The sequence below is a fragment of the Rhinolophus ferrumequinum genome, chromosome 25 (genome assembly GCF_004115265.2).
Source record: "Rhinolophus ferrumequinum isolate MPI-CBG mRhiFer1 chromosome 25, mRhiFer1_v1.p, whole genome shotgun sequence".
In the NCBI taxonomy this organism is placed as follows: Eukaryota; Metazoa; Chordata; class Mammalia; order Chiroptera; family Rhinolophidae; genus Rhinolophus; species Rhinolophus ferrumequinum.
In genome coordinates this window covers 14,059,191-14,074,059 of record NC_046308.1, presented here as the reverse complement: position 1 = coordinate 14,074,059, position 14,869 = coordinate 14,059,191, and the positions used below count along the sequence as shown (strand labels likewise).

Here is a 14,869-nt window from a genome sequence, read left to right as displayed (position 1 = left end):
TTTTCCTGTGCGTCAAGCTGCACGGCTGGGCAGCCACAGCCGTTACTCCCCGAGCAGGCCTCGTGGGACAGGAGTGTGGAAGTCTTCAAGGAGGTGGCCCTCCTGGGTGCCCACACTTTCCCCTTCTCTGTTGTACTAGCGTTATGATGGGGATATCGCTGACCTGGGCCTGACGCTGTCATACGATGAGGACGTCATGGGTCAGGTAAGTCAGCCTGTGTGGCCGAGCTCTCCTCCCTCCCCGCCATGGGCTTCCTGAGGCCTGCCCTGCTCTTGCTGCTTCACCCAGGAGGTCCACAAACCTGGAGGGGCGGGCTGGCTGGCCGGCCTCTCTTCCTCCGTCCCCCTCGCCCATCTCCATTCTCCCGCCTTGCCAGGCAGGAGTGAGGGCAGGGTGCTTCCCCTGCCATTCCCAGTTGACACAGCCTTTGCTTTCTCTCCCCTCACTTGGCCGAGGTGGCACTCTGGGTCATTTCTGCTGGAATATTGCTTTTCGTTACTATGGTGAGGATTAGCTGTCAGTCACACACGGAGGATTGTGATTTAGAGAGAAGGAAGAAACCACTGAGACGAAGTGCCTCTAACAGAATCTTGTCCTGGTTCCCACTCGTTATAAAGAGCAGAGCAGAAAGAAAAGACCCTTGGAATCGTGGCACAGGGGTGTTTGCTCCCCAAGTTTTTCCTTTCAGCTTTTCTCAGAACTGCCCTCAGTCCCTTCCAGTTTCGTCCCTACCAGCACGAGCCTCTCTCTGCATGTCGTCTAAGGGCTGCGATTCAGAAACCATGCCATGAGCTTAGTATTGCGGACGGGCTTCTTGGAGCCCTGCCTGTGTCGCCGCAGAGAGGTCACACAGTCTCCCCAGGCCACACTTTCCTTATCTCAAAAAAGTCCCATTGACCAAACATGAGTCCTTGCTGGGCCCGTGTCACCGGACACTCTATAAACGTCTGCATGTCCTGCCCTCCCTTTGAAGACCTACTCTGGCATGTAAGGGCTCCGAGAAGCCTGTGAGAAGGAAACCTGGCTTATGTTCACCTCAACTTTTCCCAACTCATTTGATCACAGACCTCCTCTTTCAGAGAAAGAGAATGCCATCTCACAGAATGATTCTCTACATAGCGGCTCACAGACAAGGTGTTTCCCTGGAGCCCTTTATGGGAAACATCAGGCCTGGTGATTCCCAAGGGCCCTCCGAGCTTTCAGATCTCTGGCGCGCCCCAAGATGCAGACAGCAGTGGGACTAGAGGTCACTGTTTTTCGAACTTTCTACGTCTCTAGAGTTACGTTAATAGAATTTCTATTAAAATTACGCATTCTTTGAATTTTAGGTGACCCACAGAAGTTCTTTTTTTTTCATTATTTTCTTTTCCAGTTCTAGTTGATATTCAGTATTACTTTGTATAAGTTTCAGGTGTACAGTGAAGTTCTTGAAGTTGAGGAAAGCAGTTGATTCTATAGTTTTCAAATAAATCTTTAATCAGATTTTGAATCTTCCTCCTGACATTCTTAATTTTCTCTCCCGACTATAAAAATAACGCACACTCCTAACCAAATATTCAGCCATACAAGGAGCATGAAAATGAAAACCACCTACTAGTGCTGGTGACTGGAGAGTGCCATTGTTAACTGGTGGCCTGTGTCCTTCAAGATTTTTCTCCCTGGGCACGCGTGTAATTTTTTTTTCTCTTTTTTGTAGAAATGATACCATACCATGCATGCTTTTTCCCCTGCTTTTCAATAATATAAATTTTGTTTTTTGATTAAAGTTATTGGGGTGACAATTGTTAGTAAAATTACTAACAATTAGGTTTCAGGTGTCCATGATATAAATTTTCATCATATTTTTTTTAAAGAGCTGCATAGTATTCCAGGGTATGCTTATAAACATCCCATTGTGTTCTTAAATGTTAACACATTCCCCTCCACCACATCTTGAAGCCTTAATAGAAATGTTTGAACGAGGATCAGATGAGAAGAAACCTTTTATATTGATCACGCAGCATCTGCTTGCTGGTAATTGAGCCCTGGCTTTTTGTGAAAAGGATTGTTTCCAAACATGTCTCATCTTAATTGTCATTATCATGGACATTGGCGTCGGGCCCTTTCGTCTCCAGGAAGCTTGATTCCCCCACTAGCATCCTCTGGAGTAATTGCTCCCCATCTTCTCTCCCAGCTTGTTTGCCATGAACTGATTCCTGGAGGGAAGACCATTCCTGTTACAAATGAAAATAAGTGAGTATAGCAATTCGATTTTTAAGGTCACCACTTGAAAAGACTTCATTCTGGCTCTCCGGGCTTACTTTGAGAATTTATTAAGATAGATTGAAGTAGAAAGAGGCCATAAATATCATAATGGAATTTACTGGTTACAGTTCATAGGCTAAAATCGTATTAAATTCGATTTGCAAAATAAGAATTGACAATTTATTTTTTGCAGTAGCACTTCTAAGGTCAGAGGCACCCAGGCCGTGGCGTTCCTAGGAATTTAATGACGGCTCCAGATTCAGACAGATGGATTCTGAGCCATTCAGGCATGCAGTCCTGAACCCAGAGGGCACAGAGGCGGAAAGACACGTTGGAGGGGCAGATCATTTGGGAATGATAGCATGTGGCAGTCGGATAAAACACTGTTCTTGAGAACACACAGTAATGAATTCAAATGCAGCAGACAGGTCCTCAGACGGGAGATTTTGAGGCCCGGCATCTATTGTCACAGATAACAGGCTTTTAGGAATCTATCATAAATGTCAAACTTAGCTCCCTAGAAGCAAAACCCCTGAATGCACTGTTTCCACCCAGTGCTGTTCTCACCTAACAGGAAAACCTGGCATGAAGAGTACATATTGACCCTTTTGTCAGTCAGTCTTCTGCCGCCAGGCTCAGCTGAGCATCTGAACTGTTAATCTGAATGTCACTCGTCAGTGACAAGGGAGAGGTCAGTCCCACCTGGTGAGTCTTTCGGATCAGTTGCCCGTTCCAGCCCAGTGTTCCTGAGCACCGAGTTGAGTGGGGTGGTTCAGTCAGTTTGCACGCTTGGGAGCTTTTATCCCGACCGAAGAACAAACCCGCTTCTCATTGTGATTGAAATACACCCGTTTGACTCTTGGCCATGGGGTGTTAGTTTGACAACTGGGAAAGAACAGAACACAGGGTGGGAGTAACTGCCCGGGGGCATCAGAGAACCTGGGTGGATCCTGTTCCTGCCTCACCTCCTGCCCTGTCACCACCCCTTCAGAGGACATCATGTGAGATGACACATGTAAAACACATTCCAGTGTGTCTGGCTCAAGGCGGGGCCTTAACACATGAGAGCAGTGATCGTCACCATCGTCGGATATGTCACATGTCACATCCTGCTTGCCACCCTCAGGCGGGGGGGGTGATGGTAGAAGCTGTGTGTACACCCACCAGAGGCCGTGGCTCAGGGCAGCGTGTGTCGGGACTGTGATTCCTGCCCTGCCTGGAAACCACCTATGGAAAGTATTTCACAAACTCGTACGTGCTCTTAGCGTAAAACGTCAGTAGAAGGGCAGGGGTATTCGGTTCTACAGACTACCTTCCGAGGCCTAACAGTGCCAGTGCCCCCTCCTTAGGAGGAATATTTGATCTCCCACTCCCTCTGTCTCTCAGCAAAATGGAACAGGATTAGTATCTTGTTTCAAAGCGTATAGGAAAGGAGTAACAATAATAGAAGAAGGTATATTTACGTGTATTCATGTGCAAGTTCACTGCTGGATAATTTTTTAAAATAGGGATCTGTTCAAGGTCAGACTCAGACCTGAGCACTGTGGGGCTAAACAGTTGTACTTGGACTGTACTAATTGGGAATTTTAACAGTTGCGTTTGGGCCGAGCTCAAGTTTTTTCATCTCTGAGTAAACGGTTTGCTAAGAAACCAGCGATGCTAACAAGCCTCCCAGAACGTATTTCACTTGTTCAGATCCCAAAGTTGTAGAGGCGATCACTGTGTCCATAGAAGCAGACCTGAAGGTCTACCTGGAACTGTGTTCGTGCTCTGACTTCCCAGTTGAACCTAAACGTAAGCCGACTGCGTTTGGTTAAAACTTTCTGCAGGCTTGCCTTTTCGTGGCCTAGACTCTCCATCCAGGTGAGCAAGGGTTTGATCGAAGTTTCAACATGGAACAGTTACTCTGTGCCTTAAAGCTTATTGGAGGACTGAATTATAACTTAATTGGTATATTCCAGACGGATGAAATTAAAGTCCAAAAAGTACCCTTTGTACCAAGAAGGGCCCTCTCCTTACCTGGAGAATGTCTCACTTGGCTTCTTGACACAGTGGGGTGTCATCCTGATGTATATTACCCACTAGTTCCTGTTTATCGTTTTTTGTTTGGGAGGAGTGAATGAGGTACTGCCCTTGTTCAACGCACCCACAGTGGCACACAGTGTACCGTTCAGGAGAGCTGTCATCGGCGTCCTCTCCGTTGTTCTGGTGAAGTGCTCTGGGACTATTTCTGTTTTTGTTAAAATGGTTCAGAAATGACTGGACTCGTCTCTCAGTCCATTGGGAACAGCCTGCCCTGCCCTGTTAATTTCCATCGTTTTCTTTTGTTGGCAACAGAATTAGCTACATCCATCTGATGGCACATTTTCGAATGCACACTCAAATCAAAAACCAGACAGCTGCCCTCATTAGCGGGTTCCGTTCCATTATCAAGCCCGACTGGATCCGGATGTTCTCAACCCCTGAGCTACAGCGTCTCATTTCCGGTGACAATGCTGAGATTGATCTGGAAGATTTAAAGTAAGGAGCAAGTGACGGGGAGAGGGTGAAATTCTTAGGCCTCCCAGAAAGCACGCTGCTCCCTTGTTGGGTCCCTTTGGGAGAGTTGTTTCAGGAGCCCACCTCCAAGTGCACCCTAGTCACTGGGGGAATGGCTTTGGAATAAAAGCTCAGCCCCTTGTCTGCCTAGAGCCTGGGAAGTGGAAGCACATCTTGAGGACTGCAGGGCTCTCTGAAGGCGCAGGAAATAGTATTGCAGGATCTCCTGTTGGCTTCTGCCTGGGAGCTGCAGGGCCAGCTCTTGACCTCTCTGCCCATTTCGCTTCCAGGACATGCGCTTGTGAAGGCATGCGCTTGTGGCTTAAAGAGTAGTCAGTCGTCAGTGCCAGTCGTCTAACCTCCTTGCCTGTCAGTGTCTGTAGGCGCCCAGCAGAATGTGTGGCTGAGCCTGTTGTCTGCATTGTTTCCAGGAAGCACACGGTGTACTACGGTGGTTTTCATGGAAGTCACAGGGTAATTACCTGGCTCTGGGACATTCTGGCCTCCGACTTCACGCCCGACGAGAGAGCAATGTTTCTGAAGGTATTTCCTATGTTACCTATGCCTGCGTTCACGTGTACGTAGATGTTCTCATAAACCTAGATGTAACAGCTGACACTGGAAACCAGTGCAGTTATCAAGAGGACCTCCTGTCGTCAGCACGTCCTGTCCCATAGGCAGGGCTAGCTGGTAGGTCAAGCAGTGACCTAAGGGGCTCAAGACGAGACAGGGCTGCGTCCGATAAGCCCGTGAGCCTGCTGCATACCCTCTGCAGGGACAGGCCCGCGCGGGCAGGCAGGCGTGCTTATTGCTCTCGGCACGCCGTCTGCCCCTCGCCGGTGCTGGACTTGCTGACATCTTGTTTTTTAACTTTCCTTTCGTTACCGAAGTGAGGGTGTTATATTAAGAAAATATAGACAGGCAAACTTGAAAACAATCCCTGTTCCTACAGTGTAGGATATACACACCCTCCATTCCTAGTCACCACGGACAGCGTCTGTGTACTGTTTCTCAGCAGTGTGAACGTGCAGTAACACACACAAAATGTCCCAATAAAATGCACACGATCAAGTAGGCGGATATTCATGTATGTTTTTCCAAACAGAGTGGCTGACAGTAACCAGGTCCGCTAGTACTGGTGTCTTTAAAATTGTAATGTTCAAAATGTTCCCCCACTGCTGCTGTGTTGTTTTTTTCTTATTGACCTCGGCAGAGTGTTTTACAGGTGCCTGGATGGACAAACACTTGTCTGTGTGTTAAGTAGGATGCGTATGTTTTTATAAAAATGGAATATCGCTTTGCCACCTGTTCTTCCATTTCATATTTCATCGCGAACATTTTGCCTTATTCTGGGTAAATTTAAGTGCCTTGAAATATTTTCCTTTGGACACTGGGATTCCTAGAATGGTCTCATGTGAGACCTCAGTTGTTGAAGCAGCAGGGACAGTATCGCCACCAGTTGACATGGCAGCGGGCTTGGTTTTCTTTTTCCTTGGTTTGCCGTCCTGAGGAGGGTCTGTTCCCCTGGAGGGAGCCCTCGCTGCAGCCCACAGAGGCAGACACACACTGGTCGTCTCTGCAGGTCTCGGGGGACTCGGGGTGAGCAGGTGGACGTCGTTCCAGTTGTTGGTTCTTCAGAAAGTCAGTTCAGGTTTTCTAGCAGTGTCTTTGTAGGCAGAACAGTCTCTGGTGACCTGTAAAACCAACTGCTCACCCTTGCCTCTCCTAGGAACAGAGGAAAGCCAGTGTCTCCTAAGCCTGCAGTCCTGGCCCCATGCGGTGGGCGTGTCTGTGTGTGTGTGTGTGTGTGTGTGTGTGTGTGTGTGTGTACACGTGTATGTGTACACGCGCGTGCCTTTGGAGAGCCTGTTACCAAACCTGCAGTTCCTGCCATGGGCCTGTCCTTTCCTGTGGCTGTGGCTGCAGACAGGCCCCAGAGCCGGGTGGAAGCCACAGACCTGTTGTACAGGAGTGGATGTGACTGTGCTTTCTTTACGTGTAAGGATAGCAGAGCATCTGGGGGCTTCCCGTGCCCCCCGTTCCTCCTGCCCCAGGATGGTGCGAGCCCCCTTCCCGCCTCGTACCAGCCCCAGCTTGCAGCAGGCAGCAGTCTGAGCAGGCTGAATGGGGCTGTGCACAGATGCTTCAGGGTTTGTCTCCTTACCCTTAAAACAGATCACGTCACGCAGCACTGTGGAGTGAGGAGATGAGCTTGGGTTCGCAGAGCACTCAGCACAGTGTGGAAACTCAGCAGTTTCTAAATCAGAAGTACTGCAACGGTTTTTATGGTGGGAAAGAAAATACATTAGTGTAGTAATAGATCTCGTCAATACTTTTGTAAAAACTGTTTTTGAAGCATGACTTTGGATATAAAATGTCTTTGGATGGTCTCAGGACTCTCACAACCATTTTATAACATTGTTTAAACGGCAGTGTGTATCTTAAAGCCCCAAACATGCAGCTTGCCACAGAATTTTGAAGCAAGCTTGGTGTTGTAAGTAGCGGGTGCCTGTATCCCCTAGAGAAGGGAAAGCAGTTTGGGCCAATGTTGAACTAAAGAAAGTGAACGGTTTCTTAGGACTTCCCTATGCGAGTTATCGTTTGGATTTCCAGGTTAGTTCGGTGTCTCTGCCCAGACACGAGCTAGCAGCACATTTGGAGAAGTGACACAGGGGCTGCCATCTGGAAGATGCAAGGAATTCCTAGAGTAGCAGGAGAGCGTGGCTGGCTGCCCTAGGCCCTCTGTGGTGTGCCCAGTGCCTGGTCTGCCCCTCCGCCTGTCTCCGAGGCCTGAATTTTGTCTGTGTGCTGAGAGCAGGTTAGCCTGTCACAGAAGGGCCCCCAGGGGCCGGGCTCAGACTGCTGTGCAAACCAGCAGGCCGGGGGCTCAGGTGAGTGCACCTGCGCATGCTCCCCACATGGCTGAGAAGCCGAGCAGGAAGCCAGGTGCAAAGCGGGCGCAGGCACTTGTCATGTGATCCTCATCGTGGCTTCCTGCACCCCGGCTCCAGGACCCTCAGCCCTTGGCACAGCCCTCTCTTCTGTGCCACTCACCTCCTCTCCGGTGCCCTCATTGCACAGTGTCTCTCTAAGGAAGGCTGTCAGTCCGTAGTGGTTCCGCTGCCTGCACGCCAGTCCCGCTGGACATCCGGCCCCTGGTGGGGAGGCTCTTCAGCCACACAGTGTCCGCGAGTCATGTCCACTGGTGTGGATTTCAGGTGTTTGAGCCCCAGAGAGCAGCGCCCTTAGGAGAGATGGGAGATGTGTCCCAGTTGTTGGGCAGAATGTGCCCTCTGTCACCTGTGCTGCTGGCTGAACAGCAGTTAATGAGACAGTGACTGGAGAAGGCAGAAGAGAACAGCTGACTGTAGGGGTGCGTTTCTGAGGGGGCGCAAGCCCCACACTGTCCCCTGACCCCGCCTTGTGTTGCAGTTTGTGACCAGCTGCTCCAGGCCCCCGCTCCTGGGATTCGCCTACCTCAAGCCGCCTTTCTCCATCCGCTGTGTCGAAGTGTCGGATGATCAGGTACCACTGGTCGGGGAGTCGGCCGCCCCCTGTTGCCTGCTGAGCCCACCGCAGGGCAGGCAGCTGGGCTCCTCACCACCTGGGCAGGGGCCTCAGTCTCGGGCTGGAGAGCAGGATGGCCTTGCAGAGGGCGCCTGTGGACGGACCGGGGCTGCTCTGGGCCTCAGCTTTCCCAGTCCCTTCCTCTTTACCCCCTCACACAACAGCAGCTGGGGGCACTTTTTAGTAGATGCTGGACTAGCCACGGCTCCAAGTCTGAGAGGTTGTGTGGGAGGAGGGTGGACATGGGCCTAGGCCTGGACAGGCACAGGTTGGCATGGCAGCTCCTCCACTGCTGGCTGCACATGTGGGAAGGCCGCTTCATTTCCTCCTCTGCAAAGGCAGAATGAATGTGCAGGGGCTGTTAACTGAGCTCCGTGGTGGTGGAGGGGCTGCTCACATAGGGCTGCTGTTAAAAGCGTCTCCCCCGCCCCCCTGAAAATACCCCAGTGGCCTCTGAGTGTCTCTGCCTTTCAGGATGCTACAGTCTGGGCTCCGAACCCCCCTTGTCTGACACTAGCCCCCTTGTTTAAGGAAGTCTGCCCCAAATTACAGTCTGCCACCAGCCATAGCACTGGCTGGCAGTCGGAGGAAATCAGTGTTAGGCTGCACCCAGAAATGCTTTGGTACCCAAAGTATTTTTACAGTATCCTGGCTCTGAAAAGTAGTTAACCAGCCGTAATTGCAGCTAACCAGAAGGCCCCATTTCCGAGCGCTTACAGGATTCCCATGCAGGGCTCAAGGAGTGGGGTTTGCTTCTGTGTACTCAGCTCTCGAGGCGACTTACGCTCCATTTGAGGGCCAGCCTCGGGTAGCGGTGCCCGCACTCCCAGGCCCAGCCATGCCAGGGCCACGTGCCACACTCTGCCCATCGCCCAGGGGCTGCCAGGTCCTCTCCCGGGCCACCCGTTCTGGTCCCTGCCGTCTCCCGAGCCGGGCACCTCCCAACCCGAGGCCGTGGTCTGTGCTCGCAGGACACGGGGGACACCCTGGGCAGCGTTCTCCGAGGCTTCTTCACCATCCGCAAGCGGGAGCCAGGCGGCCGTCTGCCCACCTCCTCCACCTGCTTCAACCTGCTCAAGTTGCCCAACTACAGCAAGAAAAGCGTCCTCCGGGAGAAGCTGCGCTACGCCATCAGCATGAACACGGGCTTTGAGCTGTCCTAGCTCCCGACCCCGGTGGGACTGCCTGCCCTCAGGGACTGGTCTGCCGGGGCCCTCGGCTCCAGGAGGGCAGCGTTCCAGGTGACAGACAGGTGACATGCAGCCCCAACCACTCTATAGCCATGAGACTCCCCTGTGGCCTCAGAAACTTTAGAGGTACGAGACGACGCTACCCAACCTTCTCCAGGTGACACAAAGGGGAAGGAGACGTTGAGAATAAACCTCCAGGTTCCGCCAGCATTGGTCCTGTTTTCCTGCTTCCCAGTGGCCTGAAGCCCAGGCCTGTGATTGCAGAGGGGCTTCTCTTTTTGATAGTCTGGTCTTTTTGTGAATCTTCTCTTTCCTTAACTTTCTGAGTGAACTGTGCCAGGCACTCAAGGCCCCAGAGTGGTTTTCGCGACACGGGCCCGAGTGCATGAAGCCTACTATGCGTGCAACGCTCTCCTTCCGTTTCTGAAAACTCTACTCAGGTAAGGCCTTGCCAAGCCTCTATGCACCCAACAAAGTCTCTGCCTCTAGTCCACCCAGCCAGGCCCACCTGGTCCCCCAGGAAGCAGAGGCGCCTGCCGGGAGGCCCGGAGCACAGGAAGTTTGGGGCGCTGCTCCCACCTGGAAGCCACGCATTCCGCACGGCAGCAGACCCCCTTCCCCTCTCTCACCTCCGATGCGCCGAGTCCTCAGCAGGCCGAGCTGCCAAGGAGCCGCCACTGGGCTGTTCCTGTCTTGTGCGTTCACCTTGGCATCCTGGGCTTCTGAGAAAAAAACCTGTTAACCCTGAGAGCAGCTCCATTTCTAGAAGGCGCTGGCTGTCACCATAGCCTGCCGATTCCCTAGAAGCAGCTGCCTTTCTCCTGCTTGTTTGGCTCACTTGCTGTGTAGTAAGAAACACTAGCCAAGGTCCCTGTCTCATCTGGGCAGAGGCTTTACCCCGTAGGTTGTAAAATCCCAAGAAGCTTGGGTCTTGCACCCCTCCTTCCTCAGCACAGGGAACCCGGGAGTCCTTCGCACTGACTGACTCAGCTCTGGAGGCTGAGCACACTTATGCACCCTCTGGGTTGGTTTTCTTTGTGGTAGGGATTTTATGTTGTTTGTTTTCTCTTCCAATCCATTGTGCTCTTCTGTCTTCATCCTTGACTTTTATCATGAGAACTTTACCTCTGGATCCAGGGAATTGAGGCAGAGGCTGTGGTAGTGGTCTGTGTTGACAGCCATCCACCCTCGCCCACCCCGTCCTGTCCCACGTGCGTCCCCACCACCGAGACTGAAGCCAGAACCGAAGCCAGGAGTGTTGGGTCCCTCCTCGGCTTGTGGAGTGGCTTAGGGCTTCCAGCTCTCTTCCAAGCACCATAACACCTTCCAGCGGCAAAGCAGACAAGACCTGTCGTCTAGATTCCTTCGGAGGGTTTCTGCCGGATGCCAGTGTCCTGTGTGGGTCCAAGCCTGGCTGTGTTAGAGCCCCTGGCTTCTGGAGAACAGACTGTGTCTTTTACTTTTATGGAAAGACGGCCAGGAATTTAAAGAGAGACAGGAATTTGATATGACTTAAGGTTTGTTGGTAACCTCTGATTCTGTGGATTTGCCACCTTGTTCAAATGCTCAGTCCCTTTGACGATCTCTTCTGAACGTGTGTGTGTGCTGAGCAGGCTTGTGCACCTATGCTAGGGCCTGCGTAGTTGTCAACCTGCCCAAAGAAGTTTGTTCCCATCCTGATTTTTATTGCCTGTGTGTGTGGGGTTGGGGGAGGAGCGGCTTCTAAGCACTGACATCAACTTTGTTTTTTTGATGAGGAGGGGTCGTTTGTAATTTCATTTAAATTCTCTTCAACAGCTGGAAATGTTGCACTATCTTAAAACACTAAATCTGTACTTTTATAGCTGGTGTTCAGTGACACCTCAATGGCTCTTGATGGCTCTACAAAGTTGCTTTTTTTGTTTTCATAGATAACTTATGGATTAAAACGTGATCAAAGGCTTTATTAAATTTGTACTACAGCACCCGACGGCTGTGTTCTGCTTTTCATTCTGCAAAGGAGCCTTTCCCGACCACATGCCTGGGTCACTCAAGACGGGGCGGCTGGGGCTCAAGCACATAGGTTCCCACAGTGCAAAGCAGCTAGAGGATAATAGAACCGGCACCCAAGTCCCAGTGCCTACACAGAGCTAACAGCAGTTGACAGTGTGTCATAGTTGCTTCCGGTTTTGTCTTAAGAAGTCACACCTTTGAGCTAAAACGAAGTCACCCTCGGCACCATCCCTGCCCCCGTCCGTCTCACCCGCTTCCCAGAGGCATGTGATTCCCCGGATCACATGTATCACACAGTAGTGTACAAAAGTGAGAGGTGCTCGCTGAAAAGAATCCAGACAATTCAGAAGTATATGAAACAAAATCCTACAGCTACGTCTGGGCGTACTCGGTTCTCTCCCTCTGCGATGCAGGACATAGCCCTGTCAGTCTGTTAAACAAGCCCAGCTTTACACTCAGCAGAAAAATGCATCTCACACCCGTTCATTTTTCCATCGCTACCTTGGGTGGCTTTTCCCTTCACCTGAAAGTTCTCGCTGCCTCCCCTGGCCTGGGGGCGCCTGAAGATCGGAGCAGGAAGGACACTGGCCGGTGAAAATCCAGGGTTTCAGGAAAGAAAGACTGAAAGCCTGATGGGCCCTTTTACAACACTGAGAACCAGCCTCTGCATCCAAGAGGAATTTGCAGGGCAGTCTTTCTCACATTGAGCGTTTATATGACAAAAAAAAATCTGCAAAGTCCCCCAAATACATCGGCGGCCTCCAGTGTGAGCCACACCCACCTAAAAATCTAAAGCCTTATTCTGTGATGTGGCTTTTATTGTTTTTAGTTTTTTGGGTTTTCTTTATTTTTATTGGGGAATATTGGATATTGGGGAACAGTGTGTTTCTCTGGGCCCCATCAGCTCCAAGTCGTCCTTCAATCTAGTTGTGGAGGGTGCAGCTCGGCTCCAAGTCCAGTTGCCGTTTTCAGTCTTTGGTTGCAGAGGGCGCAGCCCACCATCCCATGCAGGAATTGAACCGGCAACCTTGTTGAGAGCCATCCAGCCACCCCGACATTGTGGCTTTTAATTACAAGTCATCATTGTAAAGAAAGTTTGTTTTTATGACTGGGGAAAATAACATTAAAATGACAATTTTAATACACTGACTGTATTAATACTTTGGAACTTGTGAGTGCCAAAGAATGTTTAGGTGGAACACAGCTTCAGAAACACTGGTCTCCACCGTTTCTGACTGCAGGGAAGCCACAGGCCTCTGTCCTGTTAATTTAGCAGATACCAGGCTGTGATGGGTGTGGACAGATGGGTTGGTTACCTGGTAGATTCAGGGCTCTCCTGGGCCTCAGACTTATTTCCTGGAACTTCTTAAATTGGTAAGAGCGGCTAAAGAACTCTGAAAAGTGGTTCATTCAGTGCACTTGTCCAGGAAGCAAAGCAAGGGCCGTGGACTGCGTGTCCGACATGCTAACCCAGCCCCTCACTCCTGGCTCTGAGTCACTGGGGGCTGGGGTTCAGCCTCTGCATGTGTTCCCTGAGAGTCTCCATGCCTGCTTCAGGGGCACTGAGAATTAACCGAAGTAATGGGTCGAGTGCACCCAGCTCAGCTCCTGGCACCAAATCACTCAGGTGTTAGTCCCCTTTCTACATTTCCTCACCTTTCACTTTAAGAAAATGGGGCTCCCCATGACCTGTTGTGAGCTCTGTGGAGCTTATGCCCCTCCCAACCCCCCACCCCCACCCCCACCACTCACCAGCTGAGAGGCCAGAGTCCAGGCCCCTTGCTTCTCGGGGCTCCTGGCTGTAGTTCCTTCCCTGCACTGCAGCGATAGCAGCACCTGCCATGCAGCGTTGCCTAAAAAGCTCCTGCCTATGTTGGGCCTTTGAGGGACAGTTGGTGTCTCATGGCTGTTACAACAGTCGTCATTTATCCCAGGGACCTGACTGACGCCTTCTCTGGAGTTACCTTCGTTTTTCAGACTCCTCACGACGTAGGAGGCGTCACTGACATTAGCAGGACGCCCCCAGGAGCTTCTGCTGGGCTTCACCCTCAACCCCCAGGTTTTGGCTGCTCCTGTGCCAGACCCGGAGTCCCCACCACACATGGCACAGCATCCGCCTTACGCAGGACCACAGCCACATTCCCTTCGTGGTTTTCTCAGCCCTTGGCAATGAGGGGTGTCTGAGCGGTGGGGAGACTCTGCGGCTGGGATGCAGTGAGGTAAGGTCTGTGTCGGTTTACAGCCCCTTCCGCATGAGAGCCAGACGGCAAGAATCCATCAGTGACTACAGAAGAAGCCCCGCTGAAGAGGGGCTGCGTCACTCACCCCAGAGCAGCCTGCAGAGGAAGCTGAAACCATCACCCCAAATCAGAGCTCCTCAGACGTTTCCATGCATCCCAGTGCCAGGTCACCACCACCGGGGAGATCCGGATTCAGCAGGTCCGTGTGGGCCCGGGTGCCCGCATTCCTGACAGGCTCACGCTAAGGAGATCGGGTTAGAGCCTGTCGCCAGCCAGGCCCAGCATTCAGTAAGAGGGATGAGACCCTGAACTTGGCATGAAAAACTGGCTGAGTGACCCTGAGCAGGTTTCCAGCTCTCTGAACCTTCTTTCCTCATCCGTAAAATCATCCCAGTAATAATAGTAATAATGCCTGTCCTGATTACCTCCAAACAGCTCGGGGCCGAGGTGGAGACAGGCGCTGTGGGGTCAGAACACGGGTGCTAAGCCTGGCCCGGCCACTCACTGCTTGGGAAGCATTGGCCACCTCTCCGAGCCTCACGCTCACCTGAGAAATGGGCATAGTGAGTCCCACCTGAAAAAGCATCTCCATGGTAATGGGACAGTAGTACATGGGGATCAAAGAAAACAGGTCCCATCTGCTTGGCGAGAAGGGGCCAAAAAGGATGTGTTCTTTTATTTTCGCCTGGAAAGAGGGTTTCCACTTTGCAGACAGGAAGGTAGGGATTCGGGGCAGAGGAAACAGCCAGACCAAAGGTGTCAGTTGGTGAACGGAGGGAATTAGAACATGGGTCACCAAGAACAAGAGTGGGGTGTCATACCACAAATGGTAGAGGCAGTGGCCACCATCCCTGGGGCCTTCACCCCAGCGGCACACTGCACTCAGCCTTCTGCACAGGGGTCGCATTTAATCCACTCGGGGACCCTGGATGCTGGGAGTGTAGCTGGTCCATCCTGCAAATGAGGACACAGGTTCAGAGAAGTGGATTCACTTGCAAGAGACAACACAGATCGAAAGCATGAGAGCTGGGATTCAGCCCTAGGTCTGTGACTCCGACGGTCTCCCTTCAACCTCCATTAGCTTTGCTGCCTCAGGG

At 51.6% G+C, this 14,869-nt stretch overlaps 1 protein-coding gene across 1 annotated transcript in view; it reads left to right on the top strand.

Moving 5' to 3' along the window:
- UBE3B (ubiquitin protein ligase E3B) overlaps positions 1–11,503 on the top strand; it is a 53,840-nt gene extending 42,337 nt beyond the window's left edge. Inside the window, exons 21-26 of the mRNA XM_033097650.1 lie at positions 140–205; positions 2,175–2,233; positions 4,583–4,765; positions 5,215–5,326; positions 8,216–8,308; positions 9,322–11,503. Of these exons, the coding sequence (XP_032953541.1) occupies positions 140–205; positions 2,175–2,233; positions 4,583–4,765; positions 5,215–5,326; positions 8,216–8,308; positions 9,322–9,513 (705 nt within the window). The 3' untranslated portion in view covers positions 9,514–11,503. The remainder of the gene's footprint in view (positions 1–139; positions 206–2,174; positions 2,234–4,582; positions 4,766–5,214; positions 5,327–8,215; positions 8,309–9,321) is intronic.
- Positions 11,504–14,869: the final 3,366 nt, after the last annotated feature.